Source organism: Loxodonta africana, chromosome 12 (genome assembly GCF_030014295.1).
Source record: "Loxodonta africana isolate mLoxAfr1 chromosome 12, mLoxAfr1.hap2, whole genome shotgun sequence".
Lineage (NCBI taxonomy): Eukaryota > Metazoa > Chordata > Mammalia > Proboscidea > Elephantidae > Loxodonta > Loxodonta africana.
Window position 1 is genome coordinate 18943381 of NC_087353.1, and position 20410 is coordinate 18963790.

Consider the following 20410-nt stretch of genomic DNA (forward strand, 5'->3'; position numbering starts at 1 on the left):
CTTTTTTTTGACTCAGACAAAGTCAAAGCCCAAACGGGTCAAAGCCCTTTATAACTGTGTGGCTGACAACCCAGATGAGCTGACCTTCTCCGAGGGAGATGTGATCATTGTGGACGGGGAGGAAGACCAAGAGTGGTGGGTGAGTCTGGTCTAGGTCCTATGAAGAGTTCAGGGAGGGGCTGGGCTGATTCCCCTGTCCACCTGGCCTGAGAGACCTGTTCACGGTATGGTTCTCTCCACCTCAGTGTCAACGGCGAGAGTGTTGCTTTCCAATCCACAGGCCTTGCTGACTCCAGGCTGCCCCTTAATGTCTTCCAGCGTCTCTTCTTCCATTTCATCCACTTGTGTGTGGGCCAGATTTATCCCCCCACCGTGTTTGATTCCTCCCTCATTTGGATGGGCGGGCCACTTGGGCTGCAGTTTCCAGAGCACATTTGAGGGGTCTGAAATGAGACCCTTTACCCTTCTCCCGCCACAGCGGGTTTAGTGTAGTGAGGAGAACAGAGAGGCTGACCTAAAGGCAGAATCCCTGGGTGTTGGTCTTGTTTGTAAACTAGCTGTGGGCCTTGCCAGGCATCCTGGGTCACTGCTGGAGTGGACGGAGCATGGGGCTTCCAGCCTGACAACCTTAAGGATGCAAACTCTAATAACATTTACAGGCTGTGCAGGTTGCTTTTATCTTTAAGCCTTAGCTGCATCATCTGTAAAAGGGAGGTAACCCACAGCCTTCCTGTCAAGATTGAGCGAACGCAGGTATACAGTAAACACCTAATGAAAGGCAGCCACTATGAGAACAGAATTAAATAACTTGTATAAAGTAGGTACACAAAGTGGAAAATACAGAAAGGTATAAAGAAGAAAATAAATGCCGCCTATAACCTCACCCTCCCTACCCCCTGAAAAAAAAGAAGCCCACCACTTACATTTTGGCTGTTTTCTTTTAGACTTTATTTGCCTACATATTTTACATTGTTGGGATCATACTCAATATATAATTTACCCAGAATGAAAATAAATGGATTTATTGGGGTTTTCCATAAATGCTTGATTAAATTTAAATAGGGCCAAGTCACACCTTTGCCACTTTCTGTGACTATGCAGTTCACAAACTTTTCTAATACTCAGCTGCTTCGTGCTGGCTGGTGTGAGTATCCTCACATGCAGACATCTGAGGCATCTCTCTGAAAAGGGCCTTCACACAGTATTTGAAAAGTGAGTTGAAAGAAAAAGGAAAAAACAGTTGTCATGTTTTACCCAAAATATTCTCAGAAGAGATTCTTCTGAAGAATTGTTGTCTAGTCAGATGCTATAATACCCTTCAACGTTTCCAACACTTGGCCTTTTTTTTAACAGCCTGACCTTTTATTCATTTCAGATTGGTCACATTGATGGAGATCCCACTCGCAAAGGAGCATTTCCCGTATCATTTGTGCACTTTATCGCTGACTGAACTGCCACCGGACAAAACCTTTCTTTCACAGCTGTTATTTATGTTCCTATTTCATTACTGCTACAACTCTTCCCAGGCAACTGGTTTCACGAATTGTATTGTACTGTAGCCCACGTTCTCTGATGCCACTAGTCTGTTTTAAAAACTCAAAGGCAATTTTTATATGTAAATGAATTGTTTTTATAATTTGTGGTTCTCATGAAACATTGCTAAACTTTTATTAGGAAAAACTGAATTTCCTAAAAGGTGAACTGAACAGTTATTTTAACTGCATAATCAAAATCCTGAATCTATAGAATTAGCAAAACCTAAAAAATGTTTAGATTAAGAGTATTAGAAATAAATCCTTCCTGTTTTCTTGGCCTGATTCTGGAATCAGTGACCTGTAGAGCAATTACTGGTTTAGGAAGCCAGTAAACTGTTGCTTCCGAAGTCCATAACCCAGCTGTGGACTTTCTAGGTAAAATGCCATCAGCTCACCTTTAAAGGACCTGTATTCCTTTGAAACCACCCAACGTTTGTTTAAAGCGACTTGGAAATTTACACGAGTGTTGTACTTTCTAGCTCTAATTTGTGAGGTTGCAACTATCATTATATTCTGCATGTGTGTATAACCTGTTATTGTGAGCAATCATACTTAACTACTGCTGGTTTATTACAACATATGGTAACAGCAGTTCGTTCAGTTCCAGGAAGTTATATAAAAACTGCATTTCCCGAATTTGGTTAAAAACTAAGGATGATGGATTGCAAAAACAGTTCTTTAAACTAGTTATATGCTTTAGGTGTTTTGGAATTTGCCTTCTTGAACTTCTTTAATCACACAGAAAGCAACTGTACACAAATAGAATGTTGTGGTGCAGACCATGCTGTTCCCATATCTTCATGCTGTTTCCTATTGAATGTACCACTGCCTTCCCTTTCTAGCACATGAGGATGTTTACCCGGTTTAGTGTCTCGTATTTATGGACCATCAGGAATGGTCGTGACACTGTCCTGAAATTTGATCTGTCCATTTGTAATCAAGAGCATCTCAGAAACCTGTAGGTCCCCAGTAATAAAATACTCTTCAATATCCCAATTTTAGTATTAAGTTCATCACGTCATTCGTAAACTTAAGCTACTGGAGGGCAATTAGGTTGTACATGGTAAAATAAAAATCCATTCTTTTAATGAACTTGACTGTCATATGTCTATCCAGTAATTGTGAACGGAAGATCCATGGTAGGGATATTGGGAATTTTGGCACTTTTTGAGAAAGACATGATGCCGACTTGGGTTTTTAGCAAAAGCAAAGGAAAAAATTTACGTATAGGCTTGGAAAGCGAGGCGACAGTGCTATCACCGCAGTTGTTATGATGGTACATTTGATTGAAGCAGCCTGTTCTTACCACGCAAGACTCTTGTAGGTGTAGACTTTTTTGTTGTTGGTTGGTTATTTAATTGCATTGACTATTTTGTTTCTATTATAAAGACGACAGAACAAACTGGAATGTTTTACAATGTTGTACGGCAGTTTCGCTCTTTGCCTTTCAGAGTTCCGGGTGTTAGATCTGTAATTAAAGTCTTTGTTTAAAAGCACTACATCTCTTTTCACTAATTGTTAATTTCCATTGTTTTGATCCTTTCATTTAGTTTTAATTCATAGACTTAACAAAGTAAACAGATGTATTTTGCACAGTGCACTTCTTAGGTATGTTTTAACACAATCCTCCAGCAGCTGTATCTTCTAATTAGCCTTTTGACCTCTTGGTGCCAGCCGTACAAGGAATTAAAGCTAATTTACGTCAACATTTGAAATCCAGTCCCCCACAAGTCTATCAGGTTCACGGGTACATGAGTATCTAGGTAATATTTTTCCAATCTACACTTTGGTGGTGCTATTGTGCAGTAATTAATATTGTTCTTGTCAGAAGAGAAATTATATTAACTTCCCCACTAATATCCTTTCCTAGGTATTTGCTCTTTGCAAATTAAAAAAAAAGAGAGAGAAAAACATTGTAGATATCTATTTATATTTAAAGTTTATGTTTCATGAACTTCAGCTGCAAGATTCTGGCATTTTGCATGCCACTTCCATCAGATCTGACTTCAGGGGGTGATGACGCAGAAATGTGCGCACAGACTAGCAGTTACTGTGTTACCGTAAGGGGTGGATGACATAATACGCATCTTGGAACTCTATTGGAGATGTATGATATTCAATTCATTCACTTGATGACTTTGGTCTAGTTGCGGTGCAACTGTATATATTGTATAACCTAAATCAATCCTTATTTTCATTGTCCTCAATGCAGTGATTTATAATTAGAGCACGTTTAATAAGTTTACTCTCCTTGTTAACTAGTCATTTGACTGGAAAAAAATAAAAACACTTTTAAATGGACATGGTTTTGTTTTTATTTTATCTTTAAAGTGTTAGGTATTAAGATGGTCCTTCTTAAATACATCAAAGAGCCCTGGTAGCACAGTGGTTAAGCACTTGGCTATTAACCCAAAGGCCAGTGGTTCAAACCCACAAGCTGTTTCGTAGGAGAAAGATGTGGCAGTCTGCCTCTCTAAAGATTGAAGCCTTGGAAACTCTGCGGGGCAGTTCTCCTCTGGTCATATATGTCTACTCTTTTCACTATGAGACAGAATCAACTTGGTGGCAAACAGCAGCAGCAGTATACTATACGTAAGATTCTTTAAATACTAGTTACTTTTAGCGTTAGTGGTAATCTTTGAAGGGTCTTTTAACTCTGAGATAAAAACTATGGCTTACACACATTATCTTGACAACACACTTTTAAAAATTTACTTTTTGTGTCTTAAGTTGGCTGTGTCACTTTTCCAAAAGGTCCCCAGTCGAATCTTTTTGACTGACTGGAGCTCCAAGCACAGATGGGTAAGTGCTTGACTGATAGCCGAAAGGCTGGTGGTTTGAACCCACCCAGAGGCACCTCGGAGAGCAGGCCTAGTGAGCTGCTTCCAAAAAGTCACAGCCTTGAAAGCCCTATGGAGCGTTTCTACTCGGCATACGGGGGTTCGCCATGAGTCGGAGTTGACAGCAACTAACAACAGACCTCCAAGTCTAATAATGCTGCATCAGTGGGAAGCTGGTACAGAACAGATTACATTAGTCTTCCTCAGACAAGTGCTCAATGTTTATAATCCACTGAGTGAATTTTTATTACATTTAGGTGTTAAGCTTACTTGCGTATAAAAATGATAAATGAGGTTTCTTTTTTAACCCCAGAAAATAACTTCATTGAGAGCTAATTCACTGTTGAATAAGACACATTTTAATATAAAAACAAATGATCAATATTTTATACCTTGCATTTTCTTCAGAAAATCCAGAACAAGGGGTCACTTCCAATTTCTACAATACTTCAGCATTGCAGATTGAAAAAAAGAAACTGGTCAGAAAGCAAATGAACTTTCAGATGACGTGGTCGTCCACTTGACTGCAGAATTCAAGATTTCTCAGATGTTAAGACAGAGTCAAAGGCGGTGGATAAAACTTTACAAATTGCTTGTGCTTGTTCCTGCATTGTGCGAAAACATACAGTAAGAACAATCTGACGTGATGACCAGCAGAGGTATAAATCTGGCTCTGAAACCCCTCTCCTGTGCCTCCACATCAGCAGTTTTGGAAGGCCTACTACACATGCCAGCCTTGGGTAGCAGAATACATACTCTGTGTCCCCTTGCATGTGTGGCCCTTTCTGCTCTCCTTAAAATAAACCCACTTGGTACTTTAGCATGTGAGAAGGACTATCACAACAAGGACAACAATATAGAAAAAAGGAGGAATGTCCTAGCCCGTGGAGGAACACACCACTTTCCCTCATCTGCTTCATGTTTACCCTAAACCTTTAAATACAGGCACAAGTGAATGCTGCTACCAGGCCTAAACCAAAAAACCAAACCCAGTGCCGTCGAGTCGATTCCGACTCAGCGACCCTATAGGACAAAGTAGAACTGCCCCATAGTTTCCAAGAAGTGCCTGGCGGATTCGAACTGCCGACTCTTTGGTTAGCAGCCATAGCACTTAACCACTACGCCACCAGGGTTTCCTGCTTCCAGGCCTAGTATTCACTAGTTGTTACTATGCCAGGTATTAGATATATAACGGACAACATCTCATGAGCCTTTGAAAAGACTGGAAAATAGACTGGGTTTTGCCAGTTTATTTGATGATACAATAAGAAACCAACCAAGGTAACTTAAAATCTCACCAGACTGCTGCACTGGTAAACCCACAGGCTGTATTCTTCATTACTTGCATCTGTGGTCTTCAGAGCCAATAAGCTTTTTCCTGCCCCCAGACCATCATCGTAACACACCATCCGGATGATTAAATACAGAGCATGTCTATGCAAAACATCCTGAAGAAATCAGTGAAAATGCAGAAAGGTCATGACCGTCTTATATGTACTTCAGTTCTTAAAACACATTTCCTATGAGGCTTTAATAGCCCGTCTGTGTTTGGCAAAAAATAGTTGTATAGGTTTTTCACTCAAAGGGACATTCTGGTATGCTCAATTATGGGCCGTTTTGTCTTCAGAATCACACCTAAATTCTAGAAATGGAGGAGGAAGTTGAGCTTAAGTCTCCCTCCATTCTCTCTGCCCAGCCTCCAAGCTGGCAGCTGTTCTTAACTGGTGGCAGGCCCTAAATTGAACATGTATTAGGAGTCGTCAGCGTGGATGTCAGCACAGCCCCTACCTGCACAGGAGATACAAAAGGCAGCCCCTAGTCACCCTAAGAAATAGATCGTGTTTAACACCAGCTGCCAGGAATGTTTACAAAACCACTCTGGGAACAGGAGCAGACCTAACTACAAACAGGCCCTTAGAGGTATGAACTCCCTGATGCCCAGGATGCATTTTTTTTTTCCTTAATAAATTACATACTTACATATTGATCTGATGTTGATACTTTTATACCATACTTGGAAACTCCCATAATAAATTCCTCCTCCAGAGGCACAAAAGGCAACTTCCCATCTTGCTGTAAAGCATAAAATAAATGAAACACATAACAGACATTAGAAATTACTCTCTATTCTTAAGTCTGACTAGTCCCTTTCAGTGCCTGGCCACCACAAACCCAACCCTGTAAAGAATGTAGGATACACAACAGCCCAGCAAGAATTTATTTCTGAAGGAAAAATTACCCTCCTTTATTTATTTATTTATTTATTGCAGTGCATAAACGAGCAAAATTCAGATCCCATTACTTAACGTGTATTCTTCTATCCCTTTGTCTTGGGGTTAACCCTAATTACAAACTGAGATAATTTTTACAGGTCCTGGTGACATTAACGAGCCCTGGTGGTGCGGTGGTTAAGAGCTCAGGCTGTTAACCAAAAGGCTGACAGTTCAAATCTATCAACCACTCCTTGGAAACCCTATGGGGCAGTTCTACCCTGTCTATAGGGTCGCTATGAGTTGGAATCAACCTGACAGCAACAGGTTTGGTTTTTTGGTTTTGGTGGAGCGCAGTGGTTAAGAGCTCAGCTGCTAACCAAAAAGCAGGCAGTTCAAATCCACCAGCCGCTCCTTGGAAACCCTATGGGACAGTTCTACTCTCTCCTACAGGGTCACTATGAGTCGGAATCGACTCAGTGGCAACGGGTTTAGTTTTTTTTTGTTTGTTTTTTGGTTAGGTTAAAATACTTAGAAAAATAAAGGTCTTTATTTAGATTTAAAAATACTCCAAGCTTATAGTAGTGTCAGCACATGAAAATAAAAGGCGATGTGGCCATAGGAACCATTCTTCTCCCAGCCATTTATTATCTTATCCAGGTCTTAGGTCTGTCTGCTTATCCCCAGGCCCCAGGGTCTTTGGCAGGCAAGCACTGCTTGATGGACGCTTACTCAGCTTTCAAAAAAGTAATCTGTAATTTGAGCTACGTGGAAACAAGTAAAACAGCAGATAAAACCTGATGGTTTCCCTGGCAGATTATCTAGTTTTTATCTCCTAAGTGAGAATACCGCCAAATTTGTCTTTTCTTAAATAAGATATTTCTGGCAATCACCAGATGTTCCATATTATAAATGTTTTTGTGGAACCATGTGCCCACATTAAAGAAATTAAATAAGCTGTGTCCTTAATTCTTACTGTAACCTCTTGCCAATCACTTCTCACAGTCAGTTTAAAGCAATTCTGAGACTCAAAAGATGGACGATAGTAATGCATTTTAAAAACAAAGACACCCTATTGTCAGTGATGGAATTTTAACAAGCCAGAATTTTGTGGTGATAGGAAAAATTTAGCAGTCCTTATAAAGGGAAATAATGCTAGTGTACTTTTCGAGGGGAAGTGTTATCAACACTCTTTGGGGACAATTCCTTACTTCGATGAGCCGTTCCTCATACACTGTTGGAATGCTTTATATTCCAAACTAAACACTGGGATACTACTTGTAGCACAGACTGACCAAGACTTCCTTGTTAAATGACAAACTAGATTCACAGATGTCCCTCAGAATTAACTTCCTTTGCTTTCATGAGGGAAGGAAACATATTTCATGACCCAGTCTCTGTAATTTAAGAGACCTTACATTCTTCACAGTAACTAAAACTCTAAAAATAGATGAAGGTATCTTCCCAAAGCAGTAATGTCCATTTGTTAATGAATTCAAAGACATGCAATTTCATCTTCGAGAAACTCAGGAAGCAACTTACTGTATAGTTGAAGTCTTTCTGTCAAGACTATTTTAAAGGGAAAACCTATTGTGTGTCATCAGTCACCACCATCAATTCATTTGAACAAGGAGATCAGACAACCCCATTAAAAAGTTAAAAAAAAAAAAAAAAAAAGTACTATGTTTGAAGGCGGGAACAGTGGTCTCTGTGATCCTATGCAACTCAGTCTCCAAGGCACCTTCAGACCGTGCACCACCACAGTGCCCAGTACTCATTTACCACAGTAATAAAAGTTCTGGAGCCGTGTCTTCGGGAAGATGGAGAAGGGTGCCATCCAGTGGGCCTGGAACAGTGAACATCTTTCTCCCTCCAAAGGCATGAGCTTACTGTTGAGAATCTTATAACCAGAGGCTTTGAATTTTTTTTTTCTTTTCTTTTCTTTTACCTGAGCAACATCTATATAATTTATCAGGTCTAGTGGCCCTTCCAAACTTTTTCCCTCAGGGAGTTTCAGCTTCTCAATGGCACCAACATATTTTATTCGAAATTCTGCACAGGTATCTGAGTTACTGTTGCTTTGTCCTGAAGTTAAAAGAAACATTGTAACAGTAAGGTTTCAAAGGAAATACTTGCATTACCGTTCCTTTCTCAGTCTCTTCTCAAATAAGAAACAGATTGTATCATTAGAACTTAACCTTTAATAAAAATATAAAAAATACAGAAGTTTTTGATGGAATGGAAAAGACCTTAAAATTTCACCAACCTTTTTCTCCAGTGATTCATAATGAATGTATACTGAATGTATAAAAATCTCAATGGGAATGAATTAAGTATTAATATTCTTCGTTTCAGAACAGGCAGGAAAAATAAAACGTCAACTAAATGATTCAGTACCTTCATAATGCATAATGATATTTTCTTATTTCTTTTGTTTCCTCTCCCTCTTTACCATGTTAACTTTTAAATTTCTTTCCTGATTCAGGAAGCCTGGTCTTCCTCTACCATTCAGTCAGGAAAAAAAAAAAATTTTTTTAATATAGATGGAATAACACCAGACAGGAAGTCCCCTAACAGAGAGCAACAGGTTGAAAAACTGTGTATGCTATAAAATCGAGCCATTATAGACATTACCACAAAGCATTTCTGATATCTACCATATTAAAGGAACATTATATGATTACATTCAGGTTATATTTATTTAACAAAAGGATGCCCAGCTTTTTAATATTTTAGAGGCATCTGGAAGTAAAGATAATAGACCTTATGTTGTAACATTCTCTTTTACACCATCTGGTTCTACCTCTTCCCTGTTATAGACTGACTATCCAGTGATCCTAAAGGGAAAAGGAAAAAGGATTTTAGATAAGAAAATGAATATGGTGTATTTCCAATTAGCCACTAGCTATTTATGATGCTTGGGTTAGAAGCCGCCTTTTGATTTCCAAAAAGCTACTAATTTCAGGTAGCTATATGGGTCACTGTAAGTTGGAATCGACTCGACGGCAACAGGTTTGGTTTTTGGGTTTATGCAGGGTCACTATGAGTCGGAACCTTTGGTACATAGATGTTTAAAAATTTCCAAGTTTCAAAACAGCTTTTTAAAAAATGGTGTGGCAGAGGGTGTGCTACCAATAAAGGAGTTATATTATTTATGGGGAGTAGGACAAGTATCTTGCTGATAAATGGATGAAGGAGCCATTTACCTAGAGATACACCAAGATACGCTACCTTGGTAACATCAGGACCAGCTAAGGAGTGGAGGGTAGCATCTGCTGAAATGTCTAAAGTTTTGCCACACAATGTTTTTCAAGCATTTTTAGTCTCAGGCCTGTGGAGAGAAGTTTGCCCACGTGTTCTCGCCAACTTCCAGCACAGTCACTTTCACCAACCACTCCACACCCTCGACCACATTCCACCAAATCTTGGTCCATTTCTAAATACTTCAGAAATGACAAGGGAGAGGAAGAAAACCCCAAATACGTAAGAACCCATTGTGTTACACTGATGAAACCGCACAGGTTAAGAGCCTTAGGTGATAAAGGATCCAAGCCCTTGGCCTACCTGAGCTTTTGGTGGAGTCTGTGTCAAGGCTGGCCACGGTACTGGAGCGCGAAAGCCCCCCAAGGCTAGAATCTACAGACTGAGAAACAGAAAACCTCAGTATTAACACTGTCGCCTCCCAAGGACTCTACCAAACACATTCAAATTACTTTTTATTATAGTTAAACAGACACACAAAAAATTGTGGTAGTTATTGAAGTGGATCGACTAACACATTTTTCTAAAGACAAATACTATTGCAAACTTCAAAAAATACATCATCAAAACTGCTCTTTCCATAACTGCTCTTTCCATAAACAATATTGGATACTTTTTAAAAAAAATTAGATAAAATCAAAGCCATTACTCTATGTCCTTCAAAGATACCTTCTGTTTATGTTAATGTGAAAATCTATACCTTGGTTTCATATTATTTCCACTTAACACACACACACACACACCCACCCACCCACCCACCAGTGCAGGGAGCAGGCAGGAAATATTATCCTTGTTTTAGAAATGAGGAAACAGACCAGAGAGGTTAAGCAATTTATCTAAGGTCACATCTAGTAAATGCCTCAGATCTCAAATGTAGGTCTCCCAGTGCCGAATCCAGGGCTTCTGCAATTGTATTCCGACTAGTATCTGGCACATGGAAGTTATACACAGGCTAACTGGCAGACCAGACATAACTTAGATGTAATTCAGCTATCATCTTCATACTCTTTCACTCTAATCTTTGAACAGGACACCAAAGTGGCCTGTTGACTAGATCTACAAAGGTTTGTTTTGTATAAATTAGATCCATGCATACTGTCAAACAACATTCAGAAACTCTCTAGAATGCAGGCATTTGCCAAGTTTGCTGTTAAGCAAATAGAATTATAGTCATGCATGCCACCAAACCCTGGAATTCAAGAGATCCAGCTCCTTAATTGCCTGCAATTTGTAGCATTTAAAGAATTTTTAAGAAATCAGTGTATGTTACAATGAAATAATTCATAGGTTGTGTCCATTTTAGTTTAGTGTCTTTAAGAATTTCAGAAACTCTACCAAAACAAAACAAAATTAAACCAATTATAGAATGTGTCTGTAGCACAAAATTGAATGTTAAAACACACCTAGTTGGAAGATAGCAGGTGGTCTGTCTGCCCCTGGTTAGTATCCTCTACGCAGAATCAGTTAGAAGAAACCAAAGTCTCAGGGCTCTATGAGTCCATTCCATTCCCCTACCTTGCTCTTAGTACTGATTTCACTACTTTGGGAACTGCTACTACTGTGTCGTTTTTTGCCTTTCCGAAACATTTTTCAGCATAGCTTGATTCAAAGAAGCTCCCCTGAAAAAACAAATGTTGGTTACAGTTGTATCAAGAAAAGCAACTTTAAATCACCTTATGTGTATTAAGTTTAAAAATCACTCATTCCTTTCAGTTGCACAAGTATATTCCTTTTACTTACAACATAAATATTTTCCATTGACCACAAAACTTGGATACTGTCCTTTTTCATTGTCTTTTTAAATCACAAAAAGGGAAACCAGTAAACCAAAATGGCAGAAAACTACCTGTCATATCTAGAAGTATGAAAAGCACCTCTCTCAGAAGTTATACACATGTCATCTAGTTTTCAGAATATTCGAGTGCCTGATTTCTCTTTAATCAATTCAAGGTTAAAACAAAATATGTGATACAATAACCAGTTTGCCACCAAAATATTGGGATTAAGTTACTGTCTCAGTTTCATACTCTGTAATTGGTAGGGCTAAGAACAGAAGACATACATACCTACTTCTCAGAAATGTGCATTTTTCTTAAAGTCCTGAAAAATCTTAATGTAAAATGACATAAAAACATTCTCAGGTGATAGCTTCTCACCTCCCCACTGAAATGGGCCAGGTAAGGAGGTGATGTTACGTTTCCCAGAGTCAATTTCATATAGCATTTTTAAAAATTAATATTTAATGCCTTGGAAGCATTAATAAGCTTTATCTTTGTCCATTTCATAGGAGTGAATGTATTTTGCTGAGAAAACTATTATTAACTAACCTGCATATTTCAAAGTACTTTCAAATATGTTTTCTCATTTTATCCTAACAGCAACCCTGTGATGTATTTATTTGACACACAGATATCTTGTAAGGGTCTACCATGTACCACATACTGTCCTAGGGGCTCTAAGCCCCTACTCTCAAGGATTTACAGAAAGTAGACTATAATCTGCATTTTATAGATGAGGGAATCATGGCCCATCTTTCAAGAGGATTTATGAATACGACAGCCTAACAAATTTTACCAAAAATTGAATTCTACAAAGGGAACAAAGTAATTGGCCTACTATGGAATCTGCTACTGTTTTATTGTCTTCAAATTTCCACAGACAGCAGTCTACACAGACAGCCTCCTTTCATTCTGACATGGTCACTTCTTTTGGGTAAAACCATGCACCTGATGAAGGAAAAAGAATGAGTAAATCATGAGGCAGTCAATGAATGTCCTCACTTCAATTGAAAGCTTCTCCCACTGTATTTGAAGACCCTACTCTAAGTCCACTTACTAGGTATGACATTGGGCTATTACCCAAGTCCGACTCCTGAGTCCATGTTCTTTTAGCAAGAAAACTTGATTCACTTATTCATTCATTCCTGAGTAGTCAGTGAGCACCTACTAGGTACTGGGGATATATCAGCTGGGAATACAAAGACAGACAAAGCACCTCACCTCATGGAGCTTCTATTTTAGAGGGAATAAAGAGACCAATGAGAAAAACATATTATTAAGAAACAGTGGTTGCTATGAGAAAAACTGAAGCAAGCTAAGACAATACATACTGATTAAAGGAAGAGGTGAGCATTTTAGATAGAAAAAGACGCTCTCAGGTGACAGCTGTGGAGACTGAACAACATGAGGTCAGTAGTAGGTGTGGAGGAAAAGCATTTCAGATAGAGGGCACAGCAAGTATAAGGGTCTTGAGGAACAAGCTTGACGCAAGAAACAGTAAAAGGTCAATATGGCTAGAGCTGGATGAAGAGGGAGAATGACAGATGAGGAGAAAGATAGGCAGGGGCCAGATCACAGAAGGTCTTGTAGACCACAGTAAATGTTTGGGTTTAACAGGAGGCTTTTTAGCAGTCAGATGACACGATTAGATTTCTGTTTCAGCAAGAGGACTCTGGCTGCTGGGTGGAGAACTAACTGCAGAGGACAAGAATAAAAAAAGGGCCTATGGTTAGAAGGCTGTTGCAGATAAATTGTTGCAAATGTTAACCTTGTCATCACAGAATACTTTTCAAAAAAAGAGAGGAGGCAGGAGAGCCTTATTACAAGATTACCCAAAACTGGGTTAACCCAGTAGCATAAAGTAATATGTTAGTAGTCTCTAGTGTGTTAAAAGGTCGGTATAACAGATTTAAGCACACTATATAAATATATATTTATAGGAATTTCAAATATGGTTTAAAAATAAAATAGGGTTCTACTGTTAGCGGAGTCCTAAAGTACCTCCTCAAATCCACCGAACACTGCCTTTCTTTTTAATCAGTTCAGAAGCTTTAAAAAAAAAAAGCATTTATTAATTCTTTGATATCTGCCATATTTTGATGCAAGTTCTTATGCAAATCACTCTTGTCTCTAAATTATTCCTGAATAAAAATGAGTCCAATGAGACTCACTGTCACTTGGATGTTCCACCCATACCTGTTGCTGTAGAGTTGATTCCAACTCCTAGCGACCCTATAGAACAGAAGAGAGCTGCCCCATAGAGTTTCCAAGGACCACCTGGTGGATTCAAACTCTCAACCTTTTGGTTAGCAGCCAAGCACTTAACCACTACACCACCAGGGTTTCCTGGATGTTCCACAGGCTGGTTAAATGCAAAAATACCTAACACTGCACTCATCAGCTTCCCCTCCAGATGCTTCTCTCCTACACTGTTGCTTTCAGGAAATTACATCATTTGCAAGCTAGAAACTGGGAGTCCTCTAGGCCCCTCCCTGTCCTTCAGTCCCCACATCCAGGCAAGCACTAAGGCCCACTGAATATACCACTTAACTAGTTCCCTACTCCGTCTCTCTAACAGTGCCCCATATTGGGTCCTCACCATCAGCAGACTATTGCTCTATGTAACTATTTTTTTTTTTTTTAGTATCTGATGAAAGTGAAAGATCCTCAACCCATTAAAATGCATACATGCACAAAGTTTCGCATACAATTTAAGAAATTCACAAACCCTCTGAAGAAACAGTATGGATGAGGGACCTTGTTCTAACTTAGAATCCTTGCCACCTTTAAATCTACCACCACACTACAAAATGATTTATTTAAAACACAAATCTGATGTCACTAACCTGTTTAAGATCTTAAATGGCTTCCCAAAGTTAGACTGAAGTCAAGGCTCTTCACCGTAACATACAAGGCCCCTCGCTACCTTTCCAGCCACATCTTCCATAACAACCTCCTTCAAACTTCAATCTCTAAGGAACATGAAACTGCTTGTGACTCTCAGAACACACTATGTTCCATGTTTCCACCCTCTGCTCCTCCGAATCCCTCTGCCTGGAGCGCCCTTCCACCTTTTATTCACTTGGCTAACTCTTATTCATCTTTCATTTGAGACTCATTAGAAAGTCTTCCTTGGACCTCCAGGTTGGGCTACTGGATTCCTCCTCTATAGCCTTTGTGTACACCTCCATCATAGCATTATAATCTGCTACTGTCTACTTATGAAAGGAGCCCTGGTGGCACAATGGTTAAGCATTAGGCTGCTAACCAGAAGGTCGGCAGTTTGAACCCCCAGCCACTCCAAGGGAGGAAGATGTGGCAGTCTGCTTCCGTGAATATCACAGCCTTAGAAACCCTATGGGGCAGTTCTACTCTGTCATAGAGGGTCACTTTGCGCTGGAATCGACTTGACAGCAGTACACAGTGACACTGTCTACTTATAACTGACTCTCTACACTGTAAGCTTCTCAAAGGCAGGGACTAGGTTATTCATCCTCTGTATCCCCAATGCCTAGCACAGCCTGAGAGGACATGTTTAACCAACCCGAGAACACCCATATAACAATTGTCACTTACTGAGCACCTACCTTGAGCCCTGCACATTGCTAGGTGCTGTATATTATCTCCAACCCTCACCACTAACCAGCAAAGTTGTTGTATTTCAGCCCCTTTCAAATGAGGAAACCAAAATTCCAAGAGATTTAAGCGACTGGACGAGGTCACCAGGCTAATAATCGATGCTGCCAAGTTTTGAACCTAGACTTGGCTCCAAAGCTCTTTCCAGCTACCACTCCGTTATGGAGTGCCTGCCACTCGCTGGCTGCTGAAGATAGGACAGTAAACAAGACAGACCGAGTCCCTCATGCAGCGAGAGACGGCAGCTGAAGCGGTGGAGAAACTAATAAGAGCAAGTACAAAAATAAGTGCTCTTGATCTCTTCACCTTCCTCCCAAAGGGCAAGAAAAGGCAGATCCTGACACACAGGAAGACAACTTCGCAGTTAGAGATGCTTCCATTCCACGTTGCTCTTATCTGCCAGGACAAATTCAGACACGATCACCTACCGTCTCAGGCTTTCCTGTCGCAGAGCCAGACAGTGGCAAGGAGGGAACAGAAGCCAGGCACTCGGACGTTTGCTCCACACCTCACCGCTGGCGCCAGCAGACGCATGCCCTCCTTCCCCCGCAAGGGTCCCCACTCTTCGACCTCAAAGCCGCCCGCACCCTGCGTCCGCCACCCGCACCTCTGGGTCCCCCCGTTCCTACCCGGCCGCCCTCGAAGCCACGCTGAAGAACGCTGGCTGTCCTCGCAGCCCCACCCCATCAGTCCCAATCGCTGGCTCACCCCGCCCGGCGCCGCCCTAGGAGACTCGGTTCCCGGTCACTCACCCTCGAGCCGCCTGCAGGGGGCGCGCGCTCATCCCTGGGTGGGGCGAGGACTCAGCCGCTCGCCCATTCCTGGAGGCGCTTTGGGCTCGGATCAGAGTCAGACCGCTATAGCAGCCGGCGCGGGTGACAGATATTCCTGTTTGAATTCCAGCGCCAGCTTTTTCAGCCTTCCTTTCCCGCCTGCTTTACACGGCCTGAGATTACGAGCAGGCGCAGTGCTGCCTGCCTGCTCACTGTTTCCTGACTCCGTGGTGGCGCGGAACCTCGCAAACCAGGTTCTCCAGCCGGAAGTAGAAGGGAGGAGCCTAGCTCCACGGGCGCCCGAGCGCCGGAAATTGTGCTCTTGGTGGACGGAGTTCTTTCGGTGCCGGCTGGTTATGGTTCCAATTTAAAAAGACTCCGGCAGCCTGTTTTTCATCCCGGCTTCTCCCTCAGAGTCCCGAGATGTCTGCAATCCCTGCTGAGGAGAGTGACCAGCTGCTGATCCGACCCCTGTAAGGGACCAGCGAGGGAGGGAAGGAAGGCCCAGGCTGTGTGAGAGGCGAGGAGGAGTAGCCGGGGTGGTTGGCCTCGTCAGCCGCCTCTCTCCAACATGCCTGAGCGTTCAGCCTTTGGGTCGCAGTTACGGGCTAGGCCTCTCAGGCTGAAGGGGTTTGGAGAACTACTGGTTGGAAGGGGCCTGTCAGGTTGAGTGGGATTTTGCTTTTTTTTTTTTTTTAACTGAGGGGAAGGTGTGTTGACGTTGGAAAAAAAGGTCTTCGGGGCCGTTAGGCACTTTCACATAAGCCAAAAGAGTGTTGTCAGTTAGCACAAACGCGGAACTTGGCACATCAGAGCCATCCTTCAGGGAAGCGGTGATGCTGATTGCCGGACGGGATGAGATGAGCCTATAACAGTGCGGGGAAAGGCTACATCTGTCTTGTATTGCTTCCAGGACTTGACATGTGCCAAGATGTGAAAAAGAGGAAATAAATTAGAGAATTTTTGTGAGTTTCGATGTTCTGAGCTCAGCACTTTAGCGGAATAAGGAAGGTAGAAAGTTGCAGAGCTGTAAAGGAGAAAACTCAGCTGTTGATGGTCCGTAAGGACGGCTGTTCGTTCACGGGTGAAGGCTTTCTGCCAGAGTAGCACTGTAAAGGTCTGCAGTGCCGCTGAACGGGGAGATATAAATGTGGGAAGCGTATTCATGGAGATGAGCAAGTCACATCCACAAAAAAACAAACCAAACCCAGTGCGGTCGAGTCGATTCCAACTCATAGCGACCCTATAGGACAGAGAGCTGCCCCATAGAGTTTCCAAGGAACATCTGGCGGATTTGAACTGCCGACCCTTTGATTAGCAGCTGTAGCACTTAACCACTATGCCACCAGGGTTTCCTCACATCCACAAGCATGTGTTTATTGTTAGGTGTTAGTATCACATTCTTCTGCGCATTTTTCAAAAGAGATGTCTTATACATTCATTGCGCGCCAACTGAGGACATAACACAAGTGTCCCACTCTGTAGTTCACACCTGTCATCTCTTCGTGTATACAGCAAACACTCAGCACTTAGATGGCAAGCACGGCACTAGCCACAGGGGTTACAAATAAGACAGAGGGCTGAGCTAATTGAACTGATCCTTTTGGGAGGAATTGCACTGCAGAGGAAAAAGTACTAGAGAAACAGTTTGGAATAATGGGAGACCATCACTTTGGAGTCAGACCTGTAATTCATTCTGTACTTTACCACTTAATAGGGCATCCTTACTGAACCCCAGTTTCCTTGTATAGGAATAATGCAACAGCCCTTCTTGTAAGGAGTAAAGATCATTGCAGGTGCTCAGTAAATGGGAGCCATTATAGGAAACACTGGTGGTGTAATGGTTAAGAGCTATTTATGGCTGCTAACCAAAAGGTTGGCAGTTCGAATCCACCAGGCGCTCCTTAGAAACCCTATGGGCCAGTCCTGCCCTGTACTATAGGGTCACTATGAGTCAGAATTGACTCGACAGCAGTGGGTTTTTTGATTTATTATAATATAGGAGCCTTGGTAGTGCAGTGGTTGAGACCTCATCTGCTAACCAAAAGGTCAGCAGTTCAAATCTAACAGCGTCTCCTTAGAAATCTGTGGGGCACTTTTCTGTCCCATAGGGTTACAATGAGTCAGAATCCCCTCGACAACAGTGGGTTTGGCTTTGGTTGGTTATTATAAAGCAGGGTCGCTATGAGTCAGAATTGAGTCGACGGCGATAGGTTTATTATAATAATTCACGTAGGCATTGCACTGAGTGCCATGAGACTATGGAAGAGGTTTTAACACGGGTTGAGAAGAGAAAGATATATTGTGTGTTCTGGAAGGTATGCGTGAGCTGAGTCCTAAGGAATGAGTAGGAATTAAAGATAAATATATTGTAGGGGCAAGGATGTTTTAGGCAGAGGAGGTGGCATGTGTGAACATGAGAATGGCTTCATGGCTGTGGCTAATAGGTTAGCAGATGAGGCAAGAGGCAATCAGGTGCAGCTTAAGAAGGCCCTTGTAAACATATGAAGGAGTTCGGGCCTTGATCATGTTAGTTTTAGGGAGCCAAGGAAGGATCTTAAGCAGGCATGGTATATGGTTAGCATCATGATTTAGGAAAATCATTCTTTGCATCATTATAGCAGATGAATAGGAGGGTCAATTAAGTGGAGGAAAACAGACTGGGAATCCAGTAGAATGTAATGGAAATAATCCAAATGGTAAGCAACGAGAGCTTGGTATGGGTAAAATGAGTGGCAATGGTTTGGAAAGAAATCAGTTTGAGAGTAAGAAAGTAAAATCTTGAGGACTTTGTAACTGGTTGGATGTTTTGACAAGGGAAAGCAGAGCACGGGACTGTTAGGACGACTCAGATTAAGTGCACGAGATGGGGCAGGTCTAGAGCAGATTTGAGAGTTTAATGTATTACTGATTCAGCTTTGTTAAGCTATAATTCACATGCACACAATTAACCCATTTAAAGTGTACAATTCAGTGCTTTTTAGTATACTCACAGAGTTGCCTAACCGTCAGCGCTATCTAATTCCAGAACATTTTCTTCACTCAAAAAGAAACCCTGTACCCATTGGTAGTCACTCCCCATTCCCTCCAGCCTCCCCAGCCCTAGGCAACCATGAACCTACCTTCTGTCTCTAGATTTGCTCTCCTGACTATGTCATGTAAATGGAGTCATTCAGTATGCAGCCTTTTGTGTTCGGCTTCTTTCACTTAGCACAATGTTCTCAAGGCTCATAATTTGGGAGTTTTTATTCATTCAGTAAATATTTCTTGGCATTTGCTACGTGCCAGGCACTGTTCTAAGCTCTCATGATATAGCAGTGAACGAGACAGTGTTTCTCTTCTTGAGGACCTTTCATTTTAGTGAGAAACAAGCCATAAATGATTAGATGTATAACTTCCTGTAGTTATGTGTTATGAAAAGAGTGTGTGGCTTGGTGTAAAGGGCAAAGTAGAGGGGGTAGATAAAAGATGGTCTCTGTGAGGTGATAGTAAACTGAGACCCCAGTGACACAAAGGAACAAATCATGTCTGTTTTGAGGGCAGAGCGTTCTAGGCAGAAAAAGCAATGCCAGGAGTTTGAGGTAAAGACTAGTTTGGCATATGGAATATAAGGTGCCTTTGAGATATCCAAGTAGAGATACCTAAACATGAGCTGTGTGTTGTTAGTTGCCACTGAGTTGATTACAGCTCTTGGTGACCCTGTGTGTGCTGAGTAGAACTACTCCATTGGGTTTTCAAGGCTGTGACCTTTCGGAAGTAGATCGCCAGGCCCGTCTTCCAAGGTGCCTCTGGATGGGTACCAGCCACCAGCCTTAGGTTAATAGTTGAGCACTTAACCGTTTGTGCCGCCTAGGGGCTTGTAACTGTGTATTAAAAAAAAAAATTAGAGGTGTAGAATTCAGAAGAATAATCTGGGGATGATAAGGTAGAAACTAAAGGAGAATAGAATTAAGGGACTTTAATTTGGGGATGAGAATGACTGGCATGTTTAAATCCTGATGATAAAGAGCTGATATGATACAGCAGTGTTCAGTTCCTCAGGCAGAGGGAGTGTATAGAGTATAGAACAGTAGTGTAAAGATTAGTCTTAGAAACAGGTCTGTTCTGTTGTTACAGGAGAAATAGACAAAGATGTGAGTGGGTTGGCAAGTGAAGTTGAGGAAATTGACAAGGAGCCATATATTTTTTTCTGATGCAGATGAAAGCCCATGCCTGAAGTGAAGAAGAGGATAGAGTGTTGGGAAATTGAGGAAAAGGGAGAAAGTTTGAAATAGTTACTACGGAAACTAGAAGAGAAAGCTGAGCTATAGACACTTAGGAGGGTGGCTAGGCAGCATAGAGGACTAGTTAAAGTTGCAGGCCAGGAATTCATGGAAG

At 41.5% G+C, this 20410-nt stretch overlaps 3 protein-coding genes across 11 annotated transcripts in view; 2 read left to right on the plus strand and 1 right to left on the minus strand.

The window, feature by feature from the left end:
• The window catches only part of ASAP2 (ArfGAP with SH3 domain, ankyrin repeat and PH domain 2), a 222061-nt gene extending 218225 nt beyond the window's left edge, over positions 1-3836 (plus strand). For all 4 annotated transcript variants that reach the window (XM_064295011.1, XM_064295012.1, XM_023550578.2 and 1 more), the window contains 2 exons: positions 17-139; positions 1376-3836. In XM_064295011.1, the coding sequence (XP_064151081.1) occupies positions 17-139; positions 1376-1450 (198 nt within the window). In that variant the 3' untranslated portion in view covers positions 1451-3836. The remainder of the gene's footprint in view (positions 1-16; positions 140-1375) is intronic.
• On the minus strand, positions 924-16271 carry ITGB1BP1 (integrin subunit beta 1 binding protein 1). Of its 5 annotated transcripts, XR_002786277.2 has the most exons (9): positions 16013-16271; positions 12463-12572; positions 11362-11465; positions 10150-10228; positions 8534-8670; positions 6356-6448; positions 5674-5823; positions 4768-4980; positions 924-1192 (listed from the first exon to the last, which is right to left on the minus strand). XR_002786277.2 is itself a non-coding variant. In XM_010591900.2 (8 exons), the coding sequence occupies exons 3-8, from the start codon at positions 11431-11433 to the stop codon at positions 4909-4911; spliced, it is 603 nt and encodes a 200-aa protein (XP_010590202.1). In that variant the 5' UTR covers positions 11434-11465; positions 12463-12572; positions 16013-16271; the 3' UTR covers positions 4712-4908. The 5 variants fall into 5 exon arrangements, 4 of the variants coding, with proteins under 4 accessions (XP_010590202.1, XP_003411925.1, XP_010590201.1 ...); XM_010591900.2 differs by lacking the exon at positions 924-1192 and having other exon boundaries at positions 4712-4980; XM_003411877.4 differs by lacking the exons at positions 924-1192; positions 16013-16271 and adding an exon at positions 15890-15954 and having other exon boundaries at positions 4712-4980.
• A 14-nt stretch (positions 16272-16285) lies between these two features.
• Positions 16286-20410, plus strand: part of CPSF3 (cleavage and polyadenylation specific factor 3) — a 41681-nt gene continuing 37556 nt past the window's right edge. For both annotated transcript variants that reach the window (XM_064295018.1, XM_064295019.1), the window contains exon 1: positions 16286-16506. In XM_064295018.1, coding sequence (XP_064151088.1) covers positions 16457-16506 — 50 coding nt within the window. In that variant the 5' untranslated portion in view covers positions 16286-16456. The remainder of the gene's footprint in view (positions 16507-20410) is intronic.